Below are 21,708 nucleotides of genomic sequence, written 5' to 3'. Positions count from 1 at the left end.
GGAACAGGGAGGAGAGAGGGCCAGGGAGGAGAGAGGACCAGGGAGGAGAGAGGACCAGGGAGGAGAGAGGACCAGGGAGGAGAGAGGACCAGGGAGGAGAGAGGACCAGGGAGGAGAGAGGACCAGGGAGGGGAAGGTTAGAGGAGAAACACCAGGGAAGGTAAAGCAGGGTGGGCATTGGGTAATAAGCCAAGCCAATGGCTGCATTCCAGGTGGTGTTCATTGCAGTTGTGCTTCACTTCTCAGAATATTGCTTTATCATATTATTGCAGTTCCAGGTTTGATGGTTAAGGTTAAAACAGTCCTACAGACATCTAAACCCCCAGACTGCAGAGGAAGGGAACACTGCTGCTACCTCGCTCTCCAACCAAGGGGCATGTATGTAGGAGCAGCCTCACTGTAAACACTAACAACCTGGGATCCCACCGTGGTCAAGGAGGCAGGGAGAGTTAGGAGAAAGACAAACGGGAGATAGCAGGTGGGCCTTATAAGAATCTAATAACAAAGACTTGTTTTCTGTGTGTTCGAGGGGGAGGGAGATGATTGGTGATCATTGGGAATCATTTTACCACGTCAAACTACAACCCCCCCCAAAAAAGCTCATCAAACTACAACTCCCATGTTGTAGTTTATGGCATGTTAAACTGATCCCATACATCGTCTCTATTGGGGAGGATGAGACTGTCTGGGTCTGCACTTGAAATTAAACCCTACTCCCTATATAGTGCACTACCATAGAGCTCTGGTGGTCACAGCCCAAAGTAGTGCACTATGTAGGGAATAGGTTGCGATTTGGGACGCAGCCACCTGGCTATCACCACCAGGGGGTCATCTCGTAGGCCATACATTCACTTACTGTTTCCTGGACCACTACCTGAGACTGCTGGGACAGGGGGCTGGTCAGGTACTCTGGCGGCAGCTCTGCCGGGCCTGGAGCCACGGAGGTGGATGTCCCGACTGGTTTACCCCCTTCAGCTTTCCTAGGCGGGGGAGAGAGGGAAGGGTGGCTGGTGAGGAGAGGGGTCAGAAGGGAGGTCAGGGGTCAGACACACAACTTGGTGAGTCAGAGGTCGTTGGACAATAAACTGGATGGATGGATACCGACGGGTACTGAGCAGCAGAATGGTATTTACAGAAGAAGATCCCACGTATACAGATCATTCATTAACTGTACCTACCCACCACATGAAATTATACCACTAGAACAACAACTTCTACAGGCTGACCAAATGCTCTATGAAGGCTGAAGTGGGACATTTTAAATATACAGGCTGACGAAATGGAATTGAGGGTGGTTTTGGCTGAGTCTCTCGCTCTCTAGCCCGGTAACTCTCCCTCCCTCTCTAGCCCGGTAACTCTCCCTCCCTCTCTAGCCCGGTAACTCTCCCTCCCTCTCTAGCCCGGTAACTCTCCCTCCCTCTCTAGCCCGGTAACTCTCCCTCCCTCTCTAGCCCGGTAACTCTCCCTCCCTCTCTAGCCCGGTAACTCTCCCTCCCTCTCTAGCCCGGTAACTCTCCCTCCCTCTCTAGCCCGGTAACTCTCCCTCCCTCTCTAGCCCGGTAACTCTCCCTCCCTCTCTAGCCCGGTAACTCTCCCTCCCTCTCTAGCCCGGTAACGCTCTCTCCCTCTCTAGCCCGGTAACTCTCTCTCCCTCTCTAGCCCGGTAACTCTCCCTCCCTCTCTAGCCCGGTAACGCTCTCTCCCTCTCTTGCCCGGTAACGCTCTCTCCCTCTCTAGCCCGGTAACTCTCTCTCTCTCTCTAGCCCGGTAACTCTCTCTCTCTCTCTAGCCCGGTAACTCTCTCTCTCTCTCTAGCCCGGTAACTCTCTCTCTCTCTCTCAGCCCGGTAACTCTCTCTCTCTCTCCAGCCCGGTAACCTCTCTCCCTCTCTAGCCCGGTAACTCTCTCTCTCTCTCTCTAGCCCGGTAACTCTCTCTCTCTCTCTCTAGCCCGGTAACTCTCTCTCTCTCTCCAGCCCGGTAACTCTCTCTCTCTCTCTAGCCCGGTAACTCTCTCTCTCTCTAGCCCGGTAACTCTCTCTCTCTCTAGCCCGGTAACTCTCTCTCTCTCTCTAGCCCGGTAACTCTCTCTCTCTCTAGCCCGGTAACTCACTTGTTGAGCAGCTCGTGGCAGGGCTCACACACACGCACTTCCTTCTCGATGCCAAACTTGGGGATGGTGGAGTACTTGGAGGAACACTTCCCACAGAAGATCTGACCACAGGCTCTGCAGTGGTGCTGCAACAGGAGGGAGATAATGTCAGACAGACAAAAGATCTGACCACAGGCTCTACAGTGGTGCTGCAACAGGAGGGAGAGAATGTCAGACAGACAGAAGATCTGACCACAGGCTCTACAGTGGTGCTGCAACAGGAGGGAGAGAATGTCAGACAGAAGATCTGACCACAGGCTCTGCAGTGGTGCTGCAACAGGAGGGAGAGAATGTCAGACAGAAGATCTGACCACAGGCTCTGCAGTGGTGCTGCAACAGGAGGGAGAGAACGCCAACAGACAGAAGATCTGACCACAGGCTCTACAGTGGTGCTGCAACAGGAGGGAGAGAACGCCAACAGACAGAATAATCAAAACAAATTCAAAGTCATATCATTCTCTCCCTTTTACATACACAATGTGTTACTGGAGGAGAAAGGAAAGAACACATTTCCACACAAACCACTGCTGCTCAGTCCTCCTGCCCGCCCATCTGCCAGTCATTCCGCCAGTCCGTCATCCTGCCAGTCCGTCATTCCGCCAGTCCGTCATTCCGTCCTCCTGCCAGTCCGTCCTCCGGCCAGTCCTTCATTCCGCCAGTCCGTCCTTCTGCCGGTCCTTCATTCCGCCAGTCCGTCATCCTGCCAGTCCGTCGTTCCGTCATTCCGCCATTCTGCCAGTCCGTCCTCCTGCCAGTCCGTCCTCCTGCCAGTCCGTCCTCCTGCCAGTCCGTCCTCCTGCCAGTCCGTCCTCCTGCCAGTCCTTCATTCCGCCGGCCCGTCCGTCCTCCCTCCCTCCCGCCGGCCGGCCCGTCCGTCCTCCTTCCCTCCTGCCGGTCCGTCCGTCCGTCCGTCCTCCTGCCAGTCCTTCATTCCGCCGGCCCGTCCGTCCTCCCTCCCGCCGGCCGGCCCGTCCGTCCGTCCGTCCTCCTGCCGGTCCGTCATTCCATCCGTCCTCCCGCCAGTCCGTCCTCCCGCCAGTCAGTCATCCCGCCAGTCCGTCCTCCCGCCAGTCCGTCCTCCCGCCAGTTTGTCCCTCCGTCCTCCTGAAGGTCCTTCATTCCGTCCGTCCTCCCTCCCTCCCGCCTGCCGGCCAGTCCGTCCTCCCTCCCTCCCGCCGGCCCGTCCGTCCGTCCGTCCTCCTGCCGGTCCGTCCGTCCGTCCTCCTGCCGGTCCGTCCGTCCGTCCTCCTGCCGGTCCTTCCTTCCTTCCATCCGTCCGTCCGTCCGTCCTCCTGCCGGTCCGTCCGTCCGTCCTCCTGCTGGTCCGTCCGTCCGTCCTCCTGCCGGTCCGTCCGTCCGTCCTCCTGCCGGTCCGTCCTTCCGTCCGTCCGTCCTCCTGCCGGTCCTTCCGTCCGTCCGTCCTCCTGCCGGTCCTTCCGTCCGTCCGTCCTCCTGCCGGTCCTTCCGTCCGTCCGTCCTCCTGCCGGTCCTTCCGTCCGTCCGTCCTCCTGCCGGTCCTTCCGTCCGTCCGTCCTCCTGCCGGTCCTTCCGTCCGTCCTCCTGCCGTCCTTCCGTCCGTCCTCCTGCCGGTCCTTCCGTCCGTCCTCCTGCCGGTCCTTCCGTCCGTCCTCCTGCCGGGTCTTCCTTCCATCCGTCCGTCCTCCTGAAGGTCCTTCCATCCGTCCTCCTGAAGGTCCGTCCTCCTGAAGGTCCGTCCGTCCGTCCTCCTGAAGGTCCGTCCGTCCGTCCTCCTGAAGGTCCTTCCTTCCGTCCTCCTGAAGGTCCTTCCTTCCGTCCTCCTGAAGGTCCTTCCTTCCGTCCTCCTGAAGGTCCTTCCTTCCGTCCGTCCGTCCGTCCTCCTGAAGGTCCTTCCTTCCGTCCTCCTGAAGGTCTTTCCTTCCGTCCGTCCGTCCGTCCTCCTGAAGGTCCTTCCTTCCGTCCTCCTGAAGGTCCTTCCTTCCGTCCGTCCGTCCGTCCTCCTGAAGGTCCTTCCTTCCGTCCTCCTGAAGGTCCTCCCGCCCATCCTCCTGCCGGCCCTGCCCGTCGTTCCGCCGGCCCTGCCCGTCGTTCCGCCCGTCCTACCGCCGTTCCGCCCGTCCTACCGCCCGCCCGCCCGCCCGTCGTACCGCCCGCCCGTCGTACCGCCGGCCCGACCGGCGGCCCGCCCGCCGGTCCTACCGCCGGCCCGCCCGCCGGTCCTACCGCCGGTCCTACCGCCGGCCCGCCCGCCGGTCCTACCGCCGGCCCGCCCGCCGGTCCTACCGCCGGCCCGCCCGCCGGTCCTACCGCCGGCCCGTCCTCCCGCCGGTCCTACCGCCGGCCCGTCCTCCCGCCAGTCCTACCGCCGGCCCGTCCTCCCGCCAGTCCTACCGCCGGCCCGTCCTCCCGCCAGTCCGTCCTCCCGCCAGTCCGTCCTCCCGCCAGTCCGTCATTCCGCCAGACTGCCATGTTGCCTTACCTTTCTAGTCATCACTCCAAACTGAACCCGGCAGCGATGACACTCCTCCGCATCCACCCAATCTGGAGCCTGGACACACAGAGAGAGAGAGACATTAGAGATCCTCCTAACAAGCTGAGAACATTCAGTAGTAAGGATGTATCAAACCAGAACAACATCAGTAAGAGGAAGACTTACTCTCTCTGCAGCAAACATGGCATCACTCTCCTTGAACTCTGGAAACACGTGACCTGGAACAACAGGAGATACAGGATGTCCAACAATACATGATAAAGGTTTATTAATACAAGATTAATATTTACTGTGACACTGCTCATTTCTGTTTGCTGTGTGTTAGTGACTGTGTGTCTGAATCCCAGATCATAGCCAACCTCCAGACCCTATGGAAAACCTGAGGACACCTGAGAGGAAGGGATGAGAGCAAAATGCCAAAGAGCTGCCACTATGTTACTTCCACCGAGCCAATCTTCTCAGGTCTTCAGGAGTGTCTAGGGGGCTAGGGGCTGATCTGGGATCTGACTTACCCTCCACCTTCATGATCTGGTACGTGTCCTGAACCACCTTGTATTTGGGCTCGTTGCGGAAGGCGTGGGCCCAGGCCTGGATCAGGTAAAGGATCTTATTCCTCACGTTGGGCTCCGTCTGTTTCAAGGGGCAGTACATCACCACTCACTGAGTTACAGTCACAGTACAGATACACTGTTGTACATCACCACTCACTGAGTTACAGTCACAGTACAGATACACTGTAACACATCACCACTCACTGAGTACAACTTCACAAGTACACCTTTTATAGACAGATAAGCTGCATTTAAAAACGCTACTCTATATTAAGTGAAACTTTTATTTAAAAAAAAAAAAAAAATTGGGCACCTCAGTCCCCTTACAAAAACAACACTTCCTTCTTCCAAAATAGAAGACAATACTAAGCTATACTATAATAATACGATATGAATACATCTAGACTGAAACAAGGTTCTAACCTGGCTAGAGAGACTTGTTTTACCAGACCAATAAGTCTCTAGAGAAATACTTCAAACTAAAAGGTTTCCTTCAGTCCTTTTCCCCCTAAATAATCCCATTCCATACGTCACTTCAGAGACTAAACGTTTAGTGTTGTCTTGCTGTGTTCTCTCACAGAGAGGAGAGACTTGTGCTGGGAAGTCCCTCAGTCTGTCTGACCTGAATCAGCGTGTGACCAAGCTATGACATCACCATCAGGAAGTCAACAGAAGGTCACCTGACAAGGGTGGGGAGCCAATCAAAAGACTGCAATATCATGCTGTATAGTGTATCCAAATGAACTGTTCAAGAGGGTGCACCCTTAACATACCATTCACAATCAGATAGATATGCGTTGTGTAGAACAGATACTGTTCCTAGGCCGTCATTGAAAATAAGAATTTGTTCTTAACTGACTTGCCTAGTTAAATAACGGTTTAATATTTTAAAAAATAAAATAAATAGAGACTGATTTCAGTTTTATTCATAAAATGTATCTTATTCTGAACATTGCAGATAGAAATGCATTGTGTAGAACATACACGATTCCTTAAAGGACTGTCAATTGTCAACTCCACTCATTAGGCTACATTTCTATGTGGAACACTGAATGACCTCTGGCCAGCTCCCTGGCTGTCAGACTACAGCAGACTTGGGTTCAAATACTATTTGAAAATCATTTCAAAGATTTGACCAAGGCTTGACTTAGCTCACCTGGAGCAATGGAACCAATAGAATAGTCTGAAAACGGCAAACCCTGCAGATTCTGGCACTCCAGACAGGTTTATGCAAAACACCAGAAATATTTGAAAGACTTCTAACCCTATTTGAACCCAGGTCTGCAGTTCACTACAGCACCAGTGGGTGATTATTAGGCTAAGACGCAGGGTGAGAAGGTCATAAGGATTGGAGTCAGCAGCACAAGGCTCAGACATATCCCCCAGACAGATCACACTGTGTGTGTGAAAACTAGTACAAACTGTAGCTGGCCATGAAGCTGATTTCAGTATAGAGGGACCATGAACACGTCTGCTATCTAGACACGGTGGAGAAAGCAGAGCAGAGGAAGAGGTGTCTGCTGTGTTATTACAGCTGTTCTGGTCCCAAACGGCACCCTATTCCCTACATAGTGCACTACTTTATACCAGAGTCCTATATGGGCCCTGGTCAAAAGTAGCGCACTAGGGAACAGGGTGTAATTTGGGAAGCAAGCCCATGTCAGCTGACTGGGTCACGGCCTAGTCTTAGCCTCCCTCCTTAACCAACTAAACCACAAGAGTTCCAGAGCCAGGGAGGGCATTCCTTCCACAAGGAGCACTCCGGGGTAAAGTTTCCTCTAGGTTCAGATCTAGGGTCAGCTTCCCCTCCCCCACTCCAAACCTGAACCATTAGTAGGGGGGAATGCAAAACTGGCCCAAGATCAGTGTCTAGGGAGAACTTCAGCCTCGTCCACAAGAAACCCTCACGCGATTGGATTAGTACTTCAGTGCTGCAGCCTAACACTCCCAGTTTCTACACTGAGATCAGAATAAGTTGTATCTTGTAAAACTGACAGCCGACATAAAATCAAGACATTCCTTTTCTGACATAAATTGAAATGCTAACTTTTTTATTATTATTCTAATGTGTAGTTTGATTCCTGTCCCTTCATCCTCTTGGCTCACCACAAACATAACTGTTCCTGTCCCTTCATCCTCTTGGCTCACCACAAACATAACTGTTCCTGTCCCTTCATTCTCTTGGCTCACCACAAACATAACTGTTCCTGTCCCTTCATTCTCTTGGCTCACCACAAACATAACTGTTCCTGTCCCTTCACCCTCTTGGCTCACCACAAACATAACTGTTCCTGTCCCTTCATCCTTTTGGCTCACCACAAACATAACTGTTCCTGTCCCTTCATCCTTTTGGCTCACCACAAACATATCTGTTACTGTCCCTTCATTCTCTTGGCTCACCACAAACATAACTGTTACTGTCCCTTCATCCTTTTGGCTCACCACAAACATAACTGGCCCTATGAGAGCTGTGTGAATGGAAGTAACCCAAGGAGGAGATGGATGGGATGTAGGCCTGTAGAAGACCACAGCAGACTAGTCCACTCTAGAATAACACTCCTATACAACAAGGAGTGGAGGTAAGGGTAAGGACATGACACCATTAGGCCTGACTCCATCACTTGTTTTAAGGAATGACCCATCAGAATGGGGTCATCCAGGTCTCAATGGAGCTTCCCTGGAACTGAGCAAGTGGAGAGTGGGAGGGTAAGAGAGAGAATCATCTGAGTAACCTGCTTAAAATGATTTGGCTTCAGTTGGTTTCAATTGAAACGTTTGGTTTAAGAGGCCCTTGATGTTGACCTGTGAACCTTTGTGCCCCACCTGGAAAACAATGGAAGTGAAAGACTGCTATGACGCTAAGAAAGATGGGGCATGGCAGGGCTGAATGGAAGGTGTAGAGGGGGTGGATGGAAGGTGTAGACGGGGTGAAGGAGGTGTTGAGGGGGGTGAATCAAGACAGGGTCACCTTCAGTAGATCCTTCAGCTCCTCCATGGTGGTTTTACAGGCCACCTCATCATGGACCGTCTGACCACAGTTCTTCACTACTGACTCCAACACCTGACAGGTGGAAGAAACACTCAATCACACTTCACAACACAGGGGCCTAATTAAGCCTCACGTCAGACTTTTTATTATGGAACTAGCCTATCACCTTGGTTACATGGACAGCGTCACTGAGCAAAATGTTCCGCAGCATCATCTGGATAGGTGTGCAACAAAAGTTCAACATTCACCTTCTGCTACCATTTCTGTCAAACCGTCTACGGCATACAGTCTGACGACCATACACCACACAGAAAGCACTTCCATTGGAAACGAACGTACCTCTGGTGTACCAAAATGGAATGACGCTGTCGCTGTGATCGAGGGGTATAAATCTGGATATCATTTCATCAACGCATTTATTATTCAAAACGTCTCAATATGGCCCAATTTGAATAATTGATCAAGCCATCCTTTAAGGAGCACTAGAAGGTTATGACTGTGTCATTACAAGCGGTTCAGCGTAGATCCACGCAGCATTGGTCAGTCTAGTAACCCACCTCAAGACCATAGAGGGCCACATGCGGGTTCTTATCCATCAGCTTCTTCTTAATGGCTCCGATGGCATACTTCGCCCTGCAGGTAGAGAAAGACTTTGATCAGACCAGACACACTTCTATCGTGTGGAGAAACATGGGGCTAGTTCCAATTATTTTCAAATGGTTCCTTCCTAGGCCTCGTCATGGAAACACTTAAGGACCTCTCCACTGCAATTATCTAATCACAGAGATTAGGCTAGTGATTATCAGAAGGAAGGAAGGATTCTAAGTATTTGATCAGGGCTGTGGTGTACTCAGCACTCTACTACTCACTGTGTGTCTCCTTGACGAATGAGATCACAGATCTGCAGGATGGACTCCCAGTCTGTCTCCAGCAGCAGCTGACTGGTTGCTTTATCTGCAGACAGAGAGAAGAGGGTTCAGTGTCTCACATGTCTTTCATTCAAGATCATCATAAACATTTACGTCATTCAGCAGACAACTTTATCCAGAGCGACTTACAGTCAGTGCATTCATCTTAAGATAACTAGATGGGACAACCACATATCACAGTCGTAGCAAGTACATTTTTCCTCAATAAAGTATTTATCAGCTAAGTCTGTGTTAGTAAGAAAAGAGAAGTGTGAGGGTCTTTTAACCAGGGTGGATAAGACAAAACCTCACAAAAACTAGCTTGCGGCTGTTGCAAAACTAAGAGGAAACGTCGGTGACCGGGAATGAGCCTGTATGTTATTATGATCGACACAAACCTTCGGCCTTAGTTTATTATGCCAACACAGGGCTCAACAATAGGCACTGGCACCCTCAATAACATCAGAACACTTGAAACAATCTACTCATGATTCGTTGTCAGCGAGTTGTCTAAACTGTTTTGGGGTTTAAGTTAGTCTATGATGAGACTGATAAGAAAATATGTCTGGTGACGTTGTCTGGCGCAGTGGGGTGAGCTGGATAGCTAGCCAACTATGCTACTACTAGCAAACGAGCTAATATACCTAGAACACCTAGCTAGATGGCAAAATATAAAAACCATTATTTATGTCTGACGAGCAGGGATATCCAACAAAACAAATATATTTTTATTTTGGATTTTATGTCGGGAAAATCGGGGCGCAGCGAACCCACACAACATCTTCTGATTGCGTTGCTTGCATGCTAGCTAGCCAAGCTAACCTAGGCTAGACACTTTCCGTGTACAGAGCAAAATGCGAGGCGTGTAAGCATAGTTTTTGGTGGATTAAATTACATGTTATTGATAAGCAGTTACACTGCAATACTCGATAGAAAAGACGATTCTCGATTAGAGGCCTCGGCCTATCGTCAAACTGAACACTGACAATGCCAAGTTTAGCTAAGTAGCTAGCTAATGTTAGCAGGGCTGTGTCACAGCCTCAAACGACTGCCAAAACAATACGCAAAAACAATCACCGGTGTAAAATGTTTAGATACTCATATCTTACCAAGAAGCCTCTCAAATGTACCACCACCCTTTCCCATGGCTGATCCAATGATTCAGGCTAGCTGTCGAGACGTTATTTTTTGGTCAATCAAAAATTATTTGACACATCCACTGTAAAGATCGTTAGCCAGCTGCAAAGTTATTGCTTCTTCCTACTTCCCGTGTCGGGTTTAGAAACTCTGTGGTTCGGTAGTGAAGTCCGTCTATTCCTAAAAGTATTGCGACGTTGCCCCCTAGAGTCTGAAGAGGTGATTGTACATGGTGACGTTGTGTACAGTTTATTCAAGTGGACATGGGTTCCATAACATTACGTTTGACCGAGGTACATTTAAGACGGTGCAACAAGCTACCCCTACTGGGTACTCAATAAATCCTTACCAATGGCGGTTTTCTGATCAGTTCGCCTAAATTCTACTCAGTTTGATAAAGTGAAATATAGGGAGACATTTAAATTAGAGAACAAATCGGAGGCCCATCACAGTCTACCTGTGTGAGGCAATTTGAAATTGTTCAAGAGAAGAGAGGGATCATTAAGTGTTGGTGGGTGGTGGAGCTGCAACCTTCTATGTGTCTAGGCCACAGGAGGTTGGTGGCACTTTAATTGGGGAGGACTGGTAGCAAATACATAAAACACATGGTTTCCATGTGGTTGATGCCATTCCATTTGCGCAATTCCGGCCATTATTATGAGCCATTCTCCCATCAGCAGCCTCCTGTGGTATAGGCCTACGTCATCAAGTGTGATCAATAATAGGAACTGCCTTGCTATATTTCATCACACTCTCCTCCTCCCTACACTGGTATACATAGGTCTACTTGGGTCATAGATGAGTACATAGAAGCAGAATGGATAGAACGACCCACCCCATTCAAGTCAATGATGGCATTATGGGTGGACTGGCAGCCAATGTGAGTGTACCCATGAGTTTACCAGTCAAATTGCCAGGGTTAGAGGTTCCAAGCCCTTTTTTTGTGGATTACACTGGAGGCCATTGTTGTGGCTGTGCTGCTGATGCTCCATACAGTGGCATTGTGTCTCTGTCTCTACTAGCCTCTACTGTTAGCTGGAAGGGCTGGACATGGAGAGATAGGAAGACTGTCTACTAGTCTCCACTGTTAGCTGGTAGGGCTGGACACAGAGAGATAGGAAGACTGTCTACTAGTCTCTACTGTTAGCTAGTAGGGCTGGACACAGAGAGAGGAAGGCTGTCTACTAGTGGTGTAAAGTACTTAAGGTAAAATACTTTAAAGTACTACCTAAGTAATTTTTTGGGGGTACCTGTACTTTACTTTACTATTAATATTTTTGACAACTTTTACTTTTATTCCACTACATTCCTAAACAAAATAATGTACTTTTTACTCCTTACATTTTCCCTGACACCCGAAAGTACTCGTCACATTTTTAATGCTTAGCAGGACAGGAAAATTGTCTAATTCACGCACTTATCAAGAGAAAATCCCTGGTCATCCTTATGGCCTCTGATCTGGCAGACTCACTAAACACAAATGCTTCATTTCTAAATGATGTCTGAGTGTTGAACGGTGCTCCTGGCCATCCGTAAATAAAAAAGAAAAAAAAGAAAATGGTGTTGTCTGGTATGCTTAATAAAAGGAATTTTAAATTATTTATAATTTTACGTTTGATGCTTAAGTACATTTAAAAACAAATACTTCTGGACTTTTACTCAAGTAGTGTTTTACTGGTTGACTTTACTTATACTTGAGTCATTTTCTTTTAAGGTATCTTTGCTTTTACTCAAGTATGACGATTGGATACTTTTTCCACCACTGCTGTCTACTAGCCTCTACTGTTAGCTGGTAAGTTTGGACACAGAGAGAGACAGGCTGCCAAGAGCGTCCTCAGTCAAAGAAACAAGACAATATATAAACAACTGCTTATAGCAGATAACGTGTTTAATTTAATGAGATGGATACCGTTTTGTGGGCAGAAATATTACTTTAATTGAAAGTAGAATGTGTGTGTTTAAAATAGGATGCTACTTGATTTATTTATATACAGTTGAAGTCGGAAGTTTACATACACCTTAGTCAAATACATTTAAACTCAGTTTTTCACAATTCCTGACATTTAATCCTAGTAAATATTCCCTGTCTTAGGTCAGTTAGGATCACCACTTCATTTTAAGAAAGTGAAATGTCAGAATAATAGTACAGAGAATGATTTATTTCAGGTTTTATTACTTTCATCACATTCCCAGTGGGTCAGAAGTTTACATACACTCAATTAGTATTTGGTAGCATTGCCTTTAAGCTGTTTAACTTGGGTCAAACTTTTCGGGTAGCCATCCACAAGCTTCCCACAATAAGTTGGGTGAATTTTGGCCCATTCCTCCTGACAGAGCTGGTGTAACTGAGTCAGGTTTGTAGGCCTCCTTGCTCGCACATGCTTTTTCAGTTCTGCCCCAAAAATGTCCATGGGATTGAGGTCAGGGCTTTGTGATGGCCACTCCAAATACCTTGACTTTGTTGTCCTTAAGCCATTTTGCCACAACTTTGGAAGTATGCTTGGGGTCATTGTCCATTTGGAAGACCCATTTGCGACCAAGTTTTAACTTCCTGACTGATGTCTTGAGATGTTGCTTCAATATAGCCACATAATTTTCCTCCTCATGATGACATCTATTTTGTAAAGAGGACCAGTCCCTCCTGCAGCAAAGCACCCCCACAACATGATGCTGATACCCCTGTGCTTCATGGTTGGGACGGTGTTCTTCGGCTTGCAAGCCTCCCCCTTTTTCCTCCAAACATAACTATGGTCATATGGCCAAACAGTTCTATTTTTGTTTCATCAGACCAAAGGACATTTCTCCAAAAAGTGTAATCTTTGTCCCCATGTGCAGTTGCAAACCGTAGTTTGGCTTTTTTATGGCGGTTTTGGAGCAGTGGCTTCTACCTTACTGAGAGGCCTTTCAGGTTATGTCGATAACGTATTCGCTTTACTGTGGATATAGATACTTTTGTACCTGTTTCCTCCAGCATCTTCACAAGGTCTTTTGCTGTTGTTCTGGGATTGATTTGCACTTTTCGCACCAAAGTACGTTCATCTCTAGGAGACAGAACGCGCCTCCTTCCTGAGCGGTATGACGGCTGCGTGGTCCCATGGTGTTTATACTTGCGTACTATTGTTTGTACAGATGAACGTTGTACCTTCATGCGTTTGGAAATTGCTCCCAAGGATGAACCAGACTTGTGGAGGTCTACAATTTTGGCTGATTGGCTGATTTCTTTGATTTTCCCATGATGTCAAGCAAAAAAGACACTGCATTTGAAGGTAGGCTTTGAAATACATCCACAGGTATACCTCCAATTGACTGAAATTATGTCAATTAGCCTATCAGTACCACGTCCTGGCCAGTATAAGGGTTAATTGTCATTGTAGTTTGGTCAGGACGTGGCAGAGGGTATTTGTTTTATGTGGTTCGGGGTGGTGTTTTGGTAAAAGGGCATTTGATTTAGTATTTCCGGGTTTTTGGTTTATGGTCTATGTTTATGTATTTCTATGTGGAGTCTAGTGAGTGTGTTTCTATGGTTGATTAATTGGGGTTGGGACACTCAATTGAAGGCAGGTGTTTTCTCTTTGCCTTTGATTGAGAGTCCCATATATTAGGGTGTGTTTGTCATTTGTGGGAGATTGTTTCTTGTCTAGCGTATGTGAGCCTGAGAAGACTGTCTATATCGTGAGTTCGTTTTGTTATTTTGTATGTTCATTTTGAGTCTAATAAATGTTCAAGATGAGCCAACACAATTCTGCTGCATATTGGTCCTCCTTTTCCAACGATAATTTCGCCATATCGTCTGACGACGACGAAATCCCTGACAGAATCTCCCACCAAACCAGGACCAAGCAGCAGAGGAAGTTGCAGAGGGATTTTGAATTGGACAAACGGGAGAGATGGACATGGGAGCAAGTTATGGCCGGAGAGGGCTCATGGAGAATGGCTGGTAAGGACTGGGAACGTTTCCGAGGAACACGACTGGCGTTGAAGCACGAGAGGCACCCCCAATAATTTTTTTGGGGGGGGCACACGGGTAGTTTGGCTAGGCCAAGGAAGAGCCAGAAGCCAGCTACCCGTGGTTATATGGAGGAGCGTATGAGGTGGAGGGCGCCATGTTTTGCTGAAGAGCGCACTATCTCACCCATACGCACGCACAGTCCGGTGCGCGTTATTCCATCCCCTCGCAGGTGCCGTGCTAGAGTGGGCATCCAGCCTGGTAGGAGGATGTCTGCGCAGTGCATCTGGTCGCCGGTACGCCTCCGAGGACCAGGCTACCCAACTCCCGCTCTACGCACGGCTACCATCAGGCCCCTGCACAGCCCAGTCCGCCCTGTACAAGCACCCCGCTCGTACAGGGCTACTAGTTCCATCCAGCCAGGACGGGTTGTGCAGGAGGTAAGATCAAGACCGCCTGTGCGCCTCCATAGCCCGGTGTTTCCAGTTCCTGTCTCTCATGCGGACCCGGAAGTGCGTCAGCCCAGTCCGACTCGTCCTGTTCCCGCTCCCCGCACTAGCCTGGAGGTACGTGTTCCCAGTCTGGTACGTCCAGTACCAGCACCACGCACCAGGCTTCAAGTGCGTCATCCCAGTCTGACGTCGCCAGGGCTGCCCGTCAGTCAAGAGTCGCCAGAGCTGCCCGTCAGTCAAGAGTCGCCAGAGCTGCCCGTCAGTCAAGAGTCGCCAGAGCCGCCCGTCAGTCAAGAGTCGCCAGAGCCGCCCGTCAGTCAAGAGTCGCCAGAGCCGCCCGTCAGTCAGGAGTCGCCAGAGCCGCCCGTCAGTCAGGAGTCGCCAGAGCCGCCCGTCAGTCAGGAGTCGCCAGAGCCGCCCGTCAGTCAGGAGTCGCCAGAGCCGCCCGTCAGTCCGTCAGTCAGGAGTTGCCAGAGCCGCCCGTCAGTCAGGAGTCGCCAGAGCCACCCGTCAGTCAGGAGTCGCCAGAGCCGCCCGTCAGTCAGGAGTCGCCAGAGCCGCCCGTCAGTCAGGAGTCGCCAGAGCCGCCCACTAGTCAGGAGCTGCCAGAGTGGCCAGACTGCCCCGAGCTGCCAGAGTGGCCAGACTGCCCGGAGATGCCAGAGTGGCCAGACTGCCCGGAGATGCCAGAGTGGCCAGACTGCCCGGAGATGCCAGAGTGGCCAGACTGCCCGGAGCTGCCAGAGTGGCCAGACTGCCCGGAGCTGCAGGAGTGGCCAGACTGCCCGGAGCTGCAGGAGTGGCCAGACTGCCCGGAGCTGCCAGAGTGGCCAGACTGCCCGGAGCTGCCAGACTGCCCCAGGTGTTTTCTCTTTGCCTTTGATTGAGAGTCCCATATATTAGGGTGTGTTTGTGTTTGTCATTTGTGGGAGATTGTTTCTTGTCTAGCGTATGTGAGCCTGAGAAGACTGTCTATATCGTGAGTTCATTTTGTTATTTTGTATGTTCATTTTGAGTCTAATAAATGTTCAAGATGAGCCAACACAATTCTGCTGCATATTGGTCCTCCTTTTCCGACGATAATTTCGCCATATCGTCTGACGACGACGAAATCCCTGACAATCAGAAGCTTCTAAAGCCATGACATCATTTCCATGGAATTTTCCATGCTGTTTAAAGGCACAGCCAACTTGGTGTATGTAAACTTCTGACCCACTGGAATTGTGATACAGTGAAGTCAAAGTGAAATAATCTGTCTGTAAACAATTGTTGGAAAAATTACTTGTGTTATGCACAAAGTAGATGTCCTAACCGACTTGCCAAAACTATAGTTTGTTAACAAGAAATTTGTGGAGTGGTTGAAAAATGAATTTTAATGACTCCAACCTAAGTGTATGTAAACTTCTGACTTCAACTGTACCTACACTAAGAGGCTACATGCCATGCACTGTGATGCGTATCTGCTGCTGTACAGTTAATGAAATCTGCATTTATATATAATACATTGATAGTCATTATTCCTGCCGGTGATGTGGGTTGGCATATTTGTAAGATGGATAGATCTTATGAAATGGCTTATCAAATTAAAGTAGCTATAACAGCGCTGCACTGTAGAATCTGAAGGATGTCAACTATGTCTCATGAATACAATATTTATTACTGGGGCTCAACACATCCCACATGACATGCTTCGACAAAACACACACACACACACACTTACTGTTTGAATGGAGAGATGTTTGTAACTTCTTCTAATGTACTCAATCAACAGTTTGGAGATTTGACATCAGATCTTCCAGTATATGGAAGGTAAATGTTCTGAACGAATGTTGACGTAAATAAACTAGTGTTGACTACAGTAGACTACGTAGAGCTGTTTTCCCCACCAATCAATGCACAGAGAAATACACAACATAATAACTGAATAAGAAGACATTGGTGATTTTACGAGTTTTATCAATTCAAAATGATTATGTTATTGTCATTAAATGTTTTATGTATTAATCATGTGTTCAAAAGCAATGTTGTTCCATTTGTAGTGTAGCCTATTAACTTTGCTTGTATTATATGCTAATTAGGTTCCAGCCCGCCGACTATTAGCTCAGAAAACTTTTTGGGCCCGAGGCAAAAACCTAGTTGACGAACCCTGTCTTACAGTGTATGGGAACTATACAATGACATCATCTGATGATGTCATTGTCAGCCAATCATTTGTGAGGAGCCTGGTTCTGCTGGACTGGACCCAGTCTGAGTCTTAAATTGAACCCTATTCCCTATATAGTGCACTTCGTTTGATCAGAGCCCATTGTAGTGCACTAGTTTTAAACCAGAGCTTTATGCTTTCATCAAAAGCATTGAACTGTATAGGGAATAGGGTGATATTTGGGACGCGGGCAGTGTCCCCTAAGAACTGAGGACAGGACCCCGGTTTTGATATCTAGACTGGACTGGAGACATTGAAACATGGAGATAATTGTACAGTCTGTAGTGATGGCCTGATGGGAGATGGAGGATGAGTGGTAGCTGGTTGGGAAAAAGACCATTCGCTGGTGCTCTCTCCATCAGCGCTACACCACACACTCACAGACGTACACACGTACACAGTTCCCCGTTGTTCTATTGTTCCATTCCAATCTGCACCACCACTCACAGTGCACAATGGTGACTACATGACAACATGTTCAATTGGCCCACTACAATGCCAAGACATTTACTCTTGGTGACCATCATTTCTAATCCTTTGGTTTGAAGCGAATATAGGCTACTGTATCCTAGAATAGATGAATTCACACAGAGGAGTTTCCCAGAGAGGAATTGAAAGACTGATGATTTTATTGGGTTTTACACTGACAGACAGACTGACAGAAAATAGGGTTATCGGAGGACAACAGGAACACATGAAATAACAAAATGATTTCACAATTCCCTTCATAACCTCCTAATGCATCTTTTGAAAGAATGAGAAAAAGCACCACCGAATAATAATAACATTCCAAAGTATTAAAAAGTATAAATTGGAGGGGGGTTTTTCATGTTGTCAGGGCGGAATCATGGAATCATAGAATCATAGATTCTCGGAATCATGGGGTGTTGTTGTGTGTTTTGTGGCATTCCGATCAGACGTAACCTTTGACCTGAGCGGCAGGTCCTCTACGGGGGCTGCTGTCGCTGCTGAAGGTCGGAGACCCGGGGATGCCGGGAGGACTTGACCCCGCATACAGCAGTGACCCACCAATCAGGAGCAAGGCCGACGCCCCCCAGCCCAGGTATAGGGCGGGGCCTAGCTCTCTCTTGTGCGGCGCGGCCACGTGGGGATCATAGAAGTCCCTGATAATGGAGTGGGCCGTCCAGCAGATAGGAACCAGGTAGAGAAACCCAGCGATGCCAAACAGAAAGCCGGATATCCTTGCAATACGAGCCTTCAGACTATTCTGACCAATACACTTGGTGCACTTTACCCCCACCACACCTAGAGCCAGGGCCAGGCCACAGAGGAGGACGGAGAGCACGGTGAGGCTCCGTGCCGCCTGCATGTCGCTGGGCAGGGCTAAGAGACTGTCGTACACCTTACACTGGATCTGGCCCGTTGATTGGACGATGCAGGTCATCCACAACCCCTCCCAGATGATCTGAGCCGTCACAATGTTGTTGCCGATGAAGGCGGTGACGCGCCACAGCGGAACAGAGCATACCAGGAATCCGCCCACCCAGCCAACCAGGGACAAGACCAGGCCCAGGAGCTGCATGCCGGTGGTCGCCATGGTAAAGGTGTAAGGCTGTTGTTGTTGTTGTGGTAGTAGTAACGGTTGTGGTGACGGTTGACGATGTCTACCGGTATTTGGCTGGATTTTCGTCAGTATTTGTACCACGTTGGTTGTTACTGGGATGTTAAAGTCCTTTCTCTTTGTCTCACTAAAATAGTCCCAAGCTGTGGAAAGTCTATGCACCTCCGAAATCTTGAAAAACAGATGTCTTCCTCTTCCTCCTCTTCTTCTTCTTGCCCCTCTCCTTCTCTCTGGTTGATGCTGAGGCCAACTGGGGACAGACAAGACCAAACGTCCTAAGAACCAGATGAAATAAAAGCAGTGGTTAGTATAATGATCTAGTTGAGGACACTTCTGAACTGTACTTATGCAAATGAACTTCTAAACCACCAGAATAATAGCAAATCATATCATGAATCACTGTAAAACACATTCACCCAGTATATTGAATCCTACACAGATTAACATAGCATTAATAAACATTTGAAAGTCAAAATAATCACAGTGTGTCACGGTTGTCGTCGGTGAATGAGGACCAAAACGCAGCAGGTACGTGAATGCTCATCTTGATTTTTAATTACTCTCAAAATGAACGTACAAAATAACAAACACGAAAAAACGACAATAACAGTCTGACTAGGCACACGGCTAAGCACAGAACAATCACCCACAAAACTCAAACACAAACACACCCTAATATATGGGACTCTCAATCAAAGGCAGATAGACAACACCTGCCTTCAACTGAGAGTCCCAACCCCAATTAACCAAACATAGACATACACTCACTAGACTCCACATAGAACTACCTAGACATAAACCAAAACCCGGAAATACTAAACCAAACACCCTTTTAACAAACACACCACCCCGAACCACATAAAACAAATACCCTCTGCCACGCCCTGACCAAACTACAAAACAATTAACTTTATATACTGGCCAGGACGTGACACAGTGCTTAGCTACTGTAACTAATGTTTATCATAACTATTTGTAAACAGGCAGGGGGGGCCTGAGAGTGACTGGATTCCAGTGTGGACCCGAAGGAGCAGAGAGAATGGTTTCCATTGACTGTGCTGCTGTGGGTGTTGGAGCTACGAGATGCTATGCCTGCCTGGCTGGAACACTGGATTATCTCAGAAAAACATGAGGAGGATCGGAACACAGCAGGGCTTTCATACAGGACTGGTACAGTGGGCCCAGGCTCTGTTGACTGAGGACCCAGCTCGGTTTAACTCTGTTCTGGACTGTCTTAATAAGACTGGGAGAAATAACAGAAATAACATACAATAGATTGATCAATCAGTACTTGTATCGGCAAAACTGATAGAGATTAACCCACTGGGCAAAATTTTTTGAATCAACGTTGTTTCCACGTCATTTCAACAACAACAACAGAAAATCTACGTGATGACGTTGAATCAACGTGGAAAACTTATCGGATCAAAAAGTCATCAACGTGAGGGCATTTCATCTTTTTCCACCTAACTTTTAACCTAAATCCAATGACATGGTGACATTTGTTGTTGATTTCAAGTTGAATTCACGGTTAGTTGACAACTCAACCAAATGTAAATCCACACTTGACATTGAACTGACGTCTGTGCCCAGTGGGATGATGAAATAAGACTAGGATTAAAATATTGTCTAACAGGGGATGGACTCTCTAGTTTCATGCCACATTGTTTAAAAAAAGAATAGGCATCAGATACTTAAGCAATAAGGCCCGGTGGGGATGTGGTATATGGCCAACATAGCACGGCAAAGGGCTGTTTTTAAGCACGACGAAACGCAGAGTGCCTGGATACAGCCCTTAGTCGTGGTATATTGGCCATATACCCCCCCCCCCCCCCCCCCCCCCGTGCTGCCTTATTGCTATTCTAAACTGGTACCAATGTTAGTCGAGCAGTAAAAATAACTGATTTGTCGTACCCGTGGAATACGGTATACCACGGCTCTCAGCCAATCAACATTCAGGGTTCGAACCACCCAGTTTATAAATTACAGTATCATACTAATGATAAAAGAGAATAAACAGATTAGTATTATAGACAGTGAGATCGTAAAAGAGAATAAACAGATTAGTATTATAGACAGTGAGATCCTAAAAGAGAATAAACAGATTAGTATAATAGACAGTGAGATCCTAAAAGAGAATTAACAGATTAGTATTATAGACAGTGCGATCCTAAAAGAGAATTAACAGATTAGTATAATAGACAGTGAGATCCTAAAAGAGAATAAACAGATTAGTATTATAGACAGTGAGATCCTAAAAGATAATTAACAGATTAGTATTATAGACAGTGAGATCCTAAAAAAGAATAAACAGATTTGTATTATAGACAGTGAGATCCTAAAAGAGAATAAACAGATTTGTATAATAGACAGGTTCAACAAGCTATGGAATACACATAGTTATCTTTGAGGTGGAATGTTTCAATACCACAATGTTTTTGTTGACTGTACCAACACCATAGTATTTTCAATACACAACCAACAATACATTAGAGTACATTAGTCACCTCAGATGTAGTGTGATGGATCTCCCCTCCTCTTCCAAGCAGTCGTTGGAAAAGCAGCGTGTTCTTCAGCAGTCCTGTGGTGCTGTGGTTGTATAGGTCAGAGGTGGATGTAGGTAGCCGGTTGGCTGGTTGAGGGGGAGGCAGAGACAGAGGCCTTGAAGGTTCAGCTCAGTCCACAGGTACGAACGAGGACCTGAGAGGTCAGGTTGGCTTCTGCAGAGGGGTGAAGAGCTAGCTTCAACACCCAGGACAGGACAGGACTGGAGAGAGGGCTGCCCTCTGAGATGCCAGCTAGCGCAAGTCTGTGTGGCAGTGGGTAGAAGCATACGCTTGTGTGTCTGTCAGTGTGTTTGTGTAAGCGTGTGTGACAGTGTGTGTCTCCCGTGTTTTTGTGTGTGTGTGTGTGTGTCTCCCAGTGCCTGGTGTTCAAGTACAATGACACGCTGTTCTCCACTGCTGTTCTCTCTGTCCGACCCCCCCACACCATCATCCATTCATTCCTCCATCCATCCAGGCCAACAACCCATTCGGTCTTCTTTTTCATATTTTTGTTCCCTTGTTCTTTGATGTGCGCTGTTCTTTTCATCCCCCTGTTTCTAATGTTTTATGGGTTCAACTGAAGTTGGTGACTGAGGCGGGTCACAGAGGGCTCTAGTTTAGTTCTTTCCCTTATTCTACCTCCTGTTCACATGAAGGAAAGAGAAAAATAAAGAGGAAAATCATGTCTCCTAAAGACCTGCCTTTAACTTGAACTTTGGGAGTTACAAAAGGACCGTTGTAGCTGTGGTAATCAACCATCAACCTGTTAACCA

At 48.0% G+C, this 21,708-nt stretch overlaps 2 protein-coding genes across 9 annotated transcripts in view; both read right to left on the bottom strand.

The window, feature by feature from the left end:
- Window positions 1-10,358, bottom strand: part of LOC106601945 (hepatocyte growth factor-regulated tyrosine kinase substrate) — a 38,035-nt gene extending 27,677 nt beyond the window's left edge. For 3 of the 7 annotated variants that reach the window (XM_045715804.2, XM_045715805.2, XM_045715806.2), the window contains exons 1-9: window positions 10,179-10,358; window positions 9,031-9,115; window positions 8,719-8,794; window positions 8,141-8,233; window positions 5,134-5,251; window positions 4,787-4,839; window positions 4,610-4,678; window positions 2,113-2,237; window positions 857-1,007 (exon numbers count right to left, since the gene is read on the bottom strand). In XM_045715804.2, coding sequence (XP_045571760.1) covers window positions 857-1,007; window positions 2,113-2,237; window positions 4,610-4,678; window positions 4,787-4,839; window positions 5,134-5,251; window positions 8,141-8,233; window positions 8,719-8,794; window positions 9,031-9,115; window positions 10,179-10,215 — 807 coding nt within the window. In that variant the 5' untranslated portion in view covers window positions 10,216-10,358. The remainder of the gene's footprint in view (window positions 1-856; window positions 1,008-2,112; window positions 2,238-4,609; window positions 4,679-4,786; window positions 4,840-5,133; window positions 5,252-8,140; window positions 8,234-8,718; window positions 8,795-9,030; window positions 9,116-10,178) is intronic. The other 4 variants (XM_045715807.2, XM_045715810.2, XM_045715808.2 and 1 more) reach the window with 4 other exon arrangements.
- Window positions 10,359-17,403: 7,045 nt separating this feature from the next.
- Window positions 17,404-21,197, bottom strand: LOC106601946 (claudin-4). 2 transcript variants are annotated; one of them, XM_014194384.3, is made up of 2 exons: window positions 20,897-21,197; window positions 17,404-18,664 (listed from the first exon to the last, which is right to left on the bottom strand). In XM_014194384.3, the coding sequence occupies exon 2, from the start codon at window positions 18,363-18,365 to the stop codon at window positions 17,721-17,723; it is 645 nt and encodes a 214-aa protein (XP_014049859.1). In that variant the 5' UTR covers window positions 18,366-18,664; window positions 20,897-21,197; the 3' UTR covers window positions 17,404-17,720. The 2 variants fall into 2 exon arrangements, with proteins under 2 accessions (XP_014049859.1, XP_014049860.1); XM_014194385.3 differs by having other exon boundaries at window positions 17,404-18,639; window positions 20,897-21,137.
- Between the last annotated feature and the right edge of the window lie 511 nt (window positions 21,198-21,708).

The sequence above is a fragment of the Salmo salar genome, chromosome 03 (assembly GCF_965601325.2).
Source record: "Salmo salar chromosome 03, fSalSal1, whole genome shotgun sequence".
Classification (NCBI taxonomy): Eukaryota; Metazoa; Chordata; class Actinopteri; order Salmoniformes; family Salmonidae; genus Salmo; species Salmo salar.
Note: the sequence above shows the minus strand (reverse complement) of the source record. Positions and strands in the feature narration are given on the sequence as shown.

Excerpts from the sequence above, each read along its gene's own strand:
- LOC106601946 (XM_014194384.3), bottom strand. The coding sequence starts at position 18,365 with ATGGCGACCACCGGCATGCAGCTCCTGGGCCTGGTCTTGTCCCTGGTT.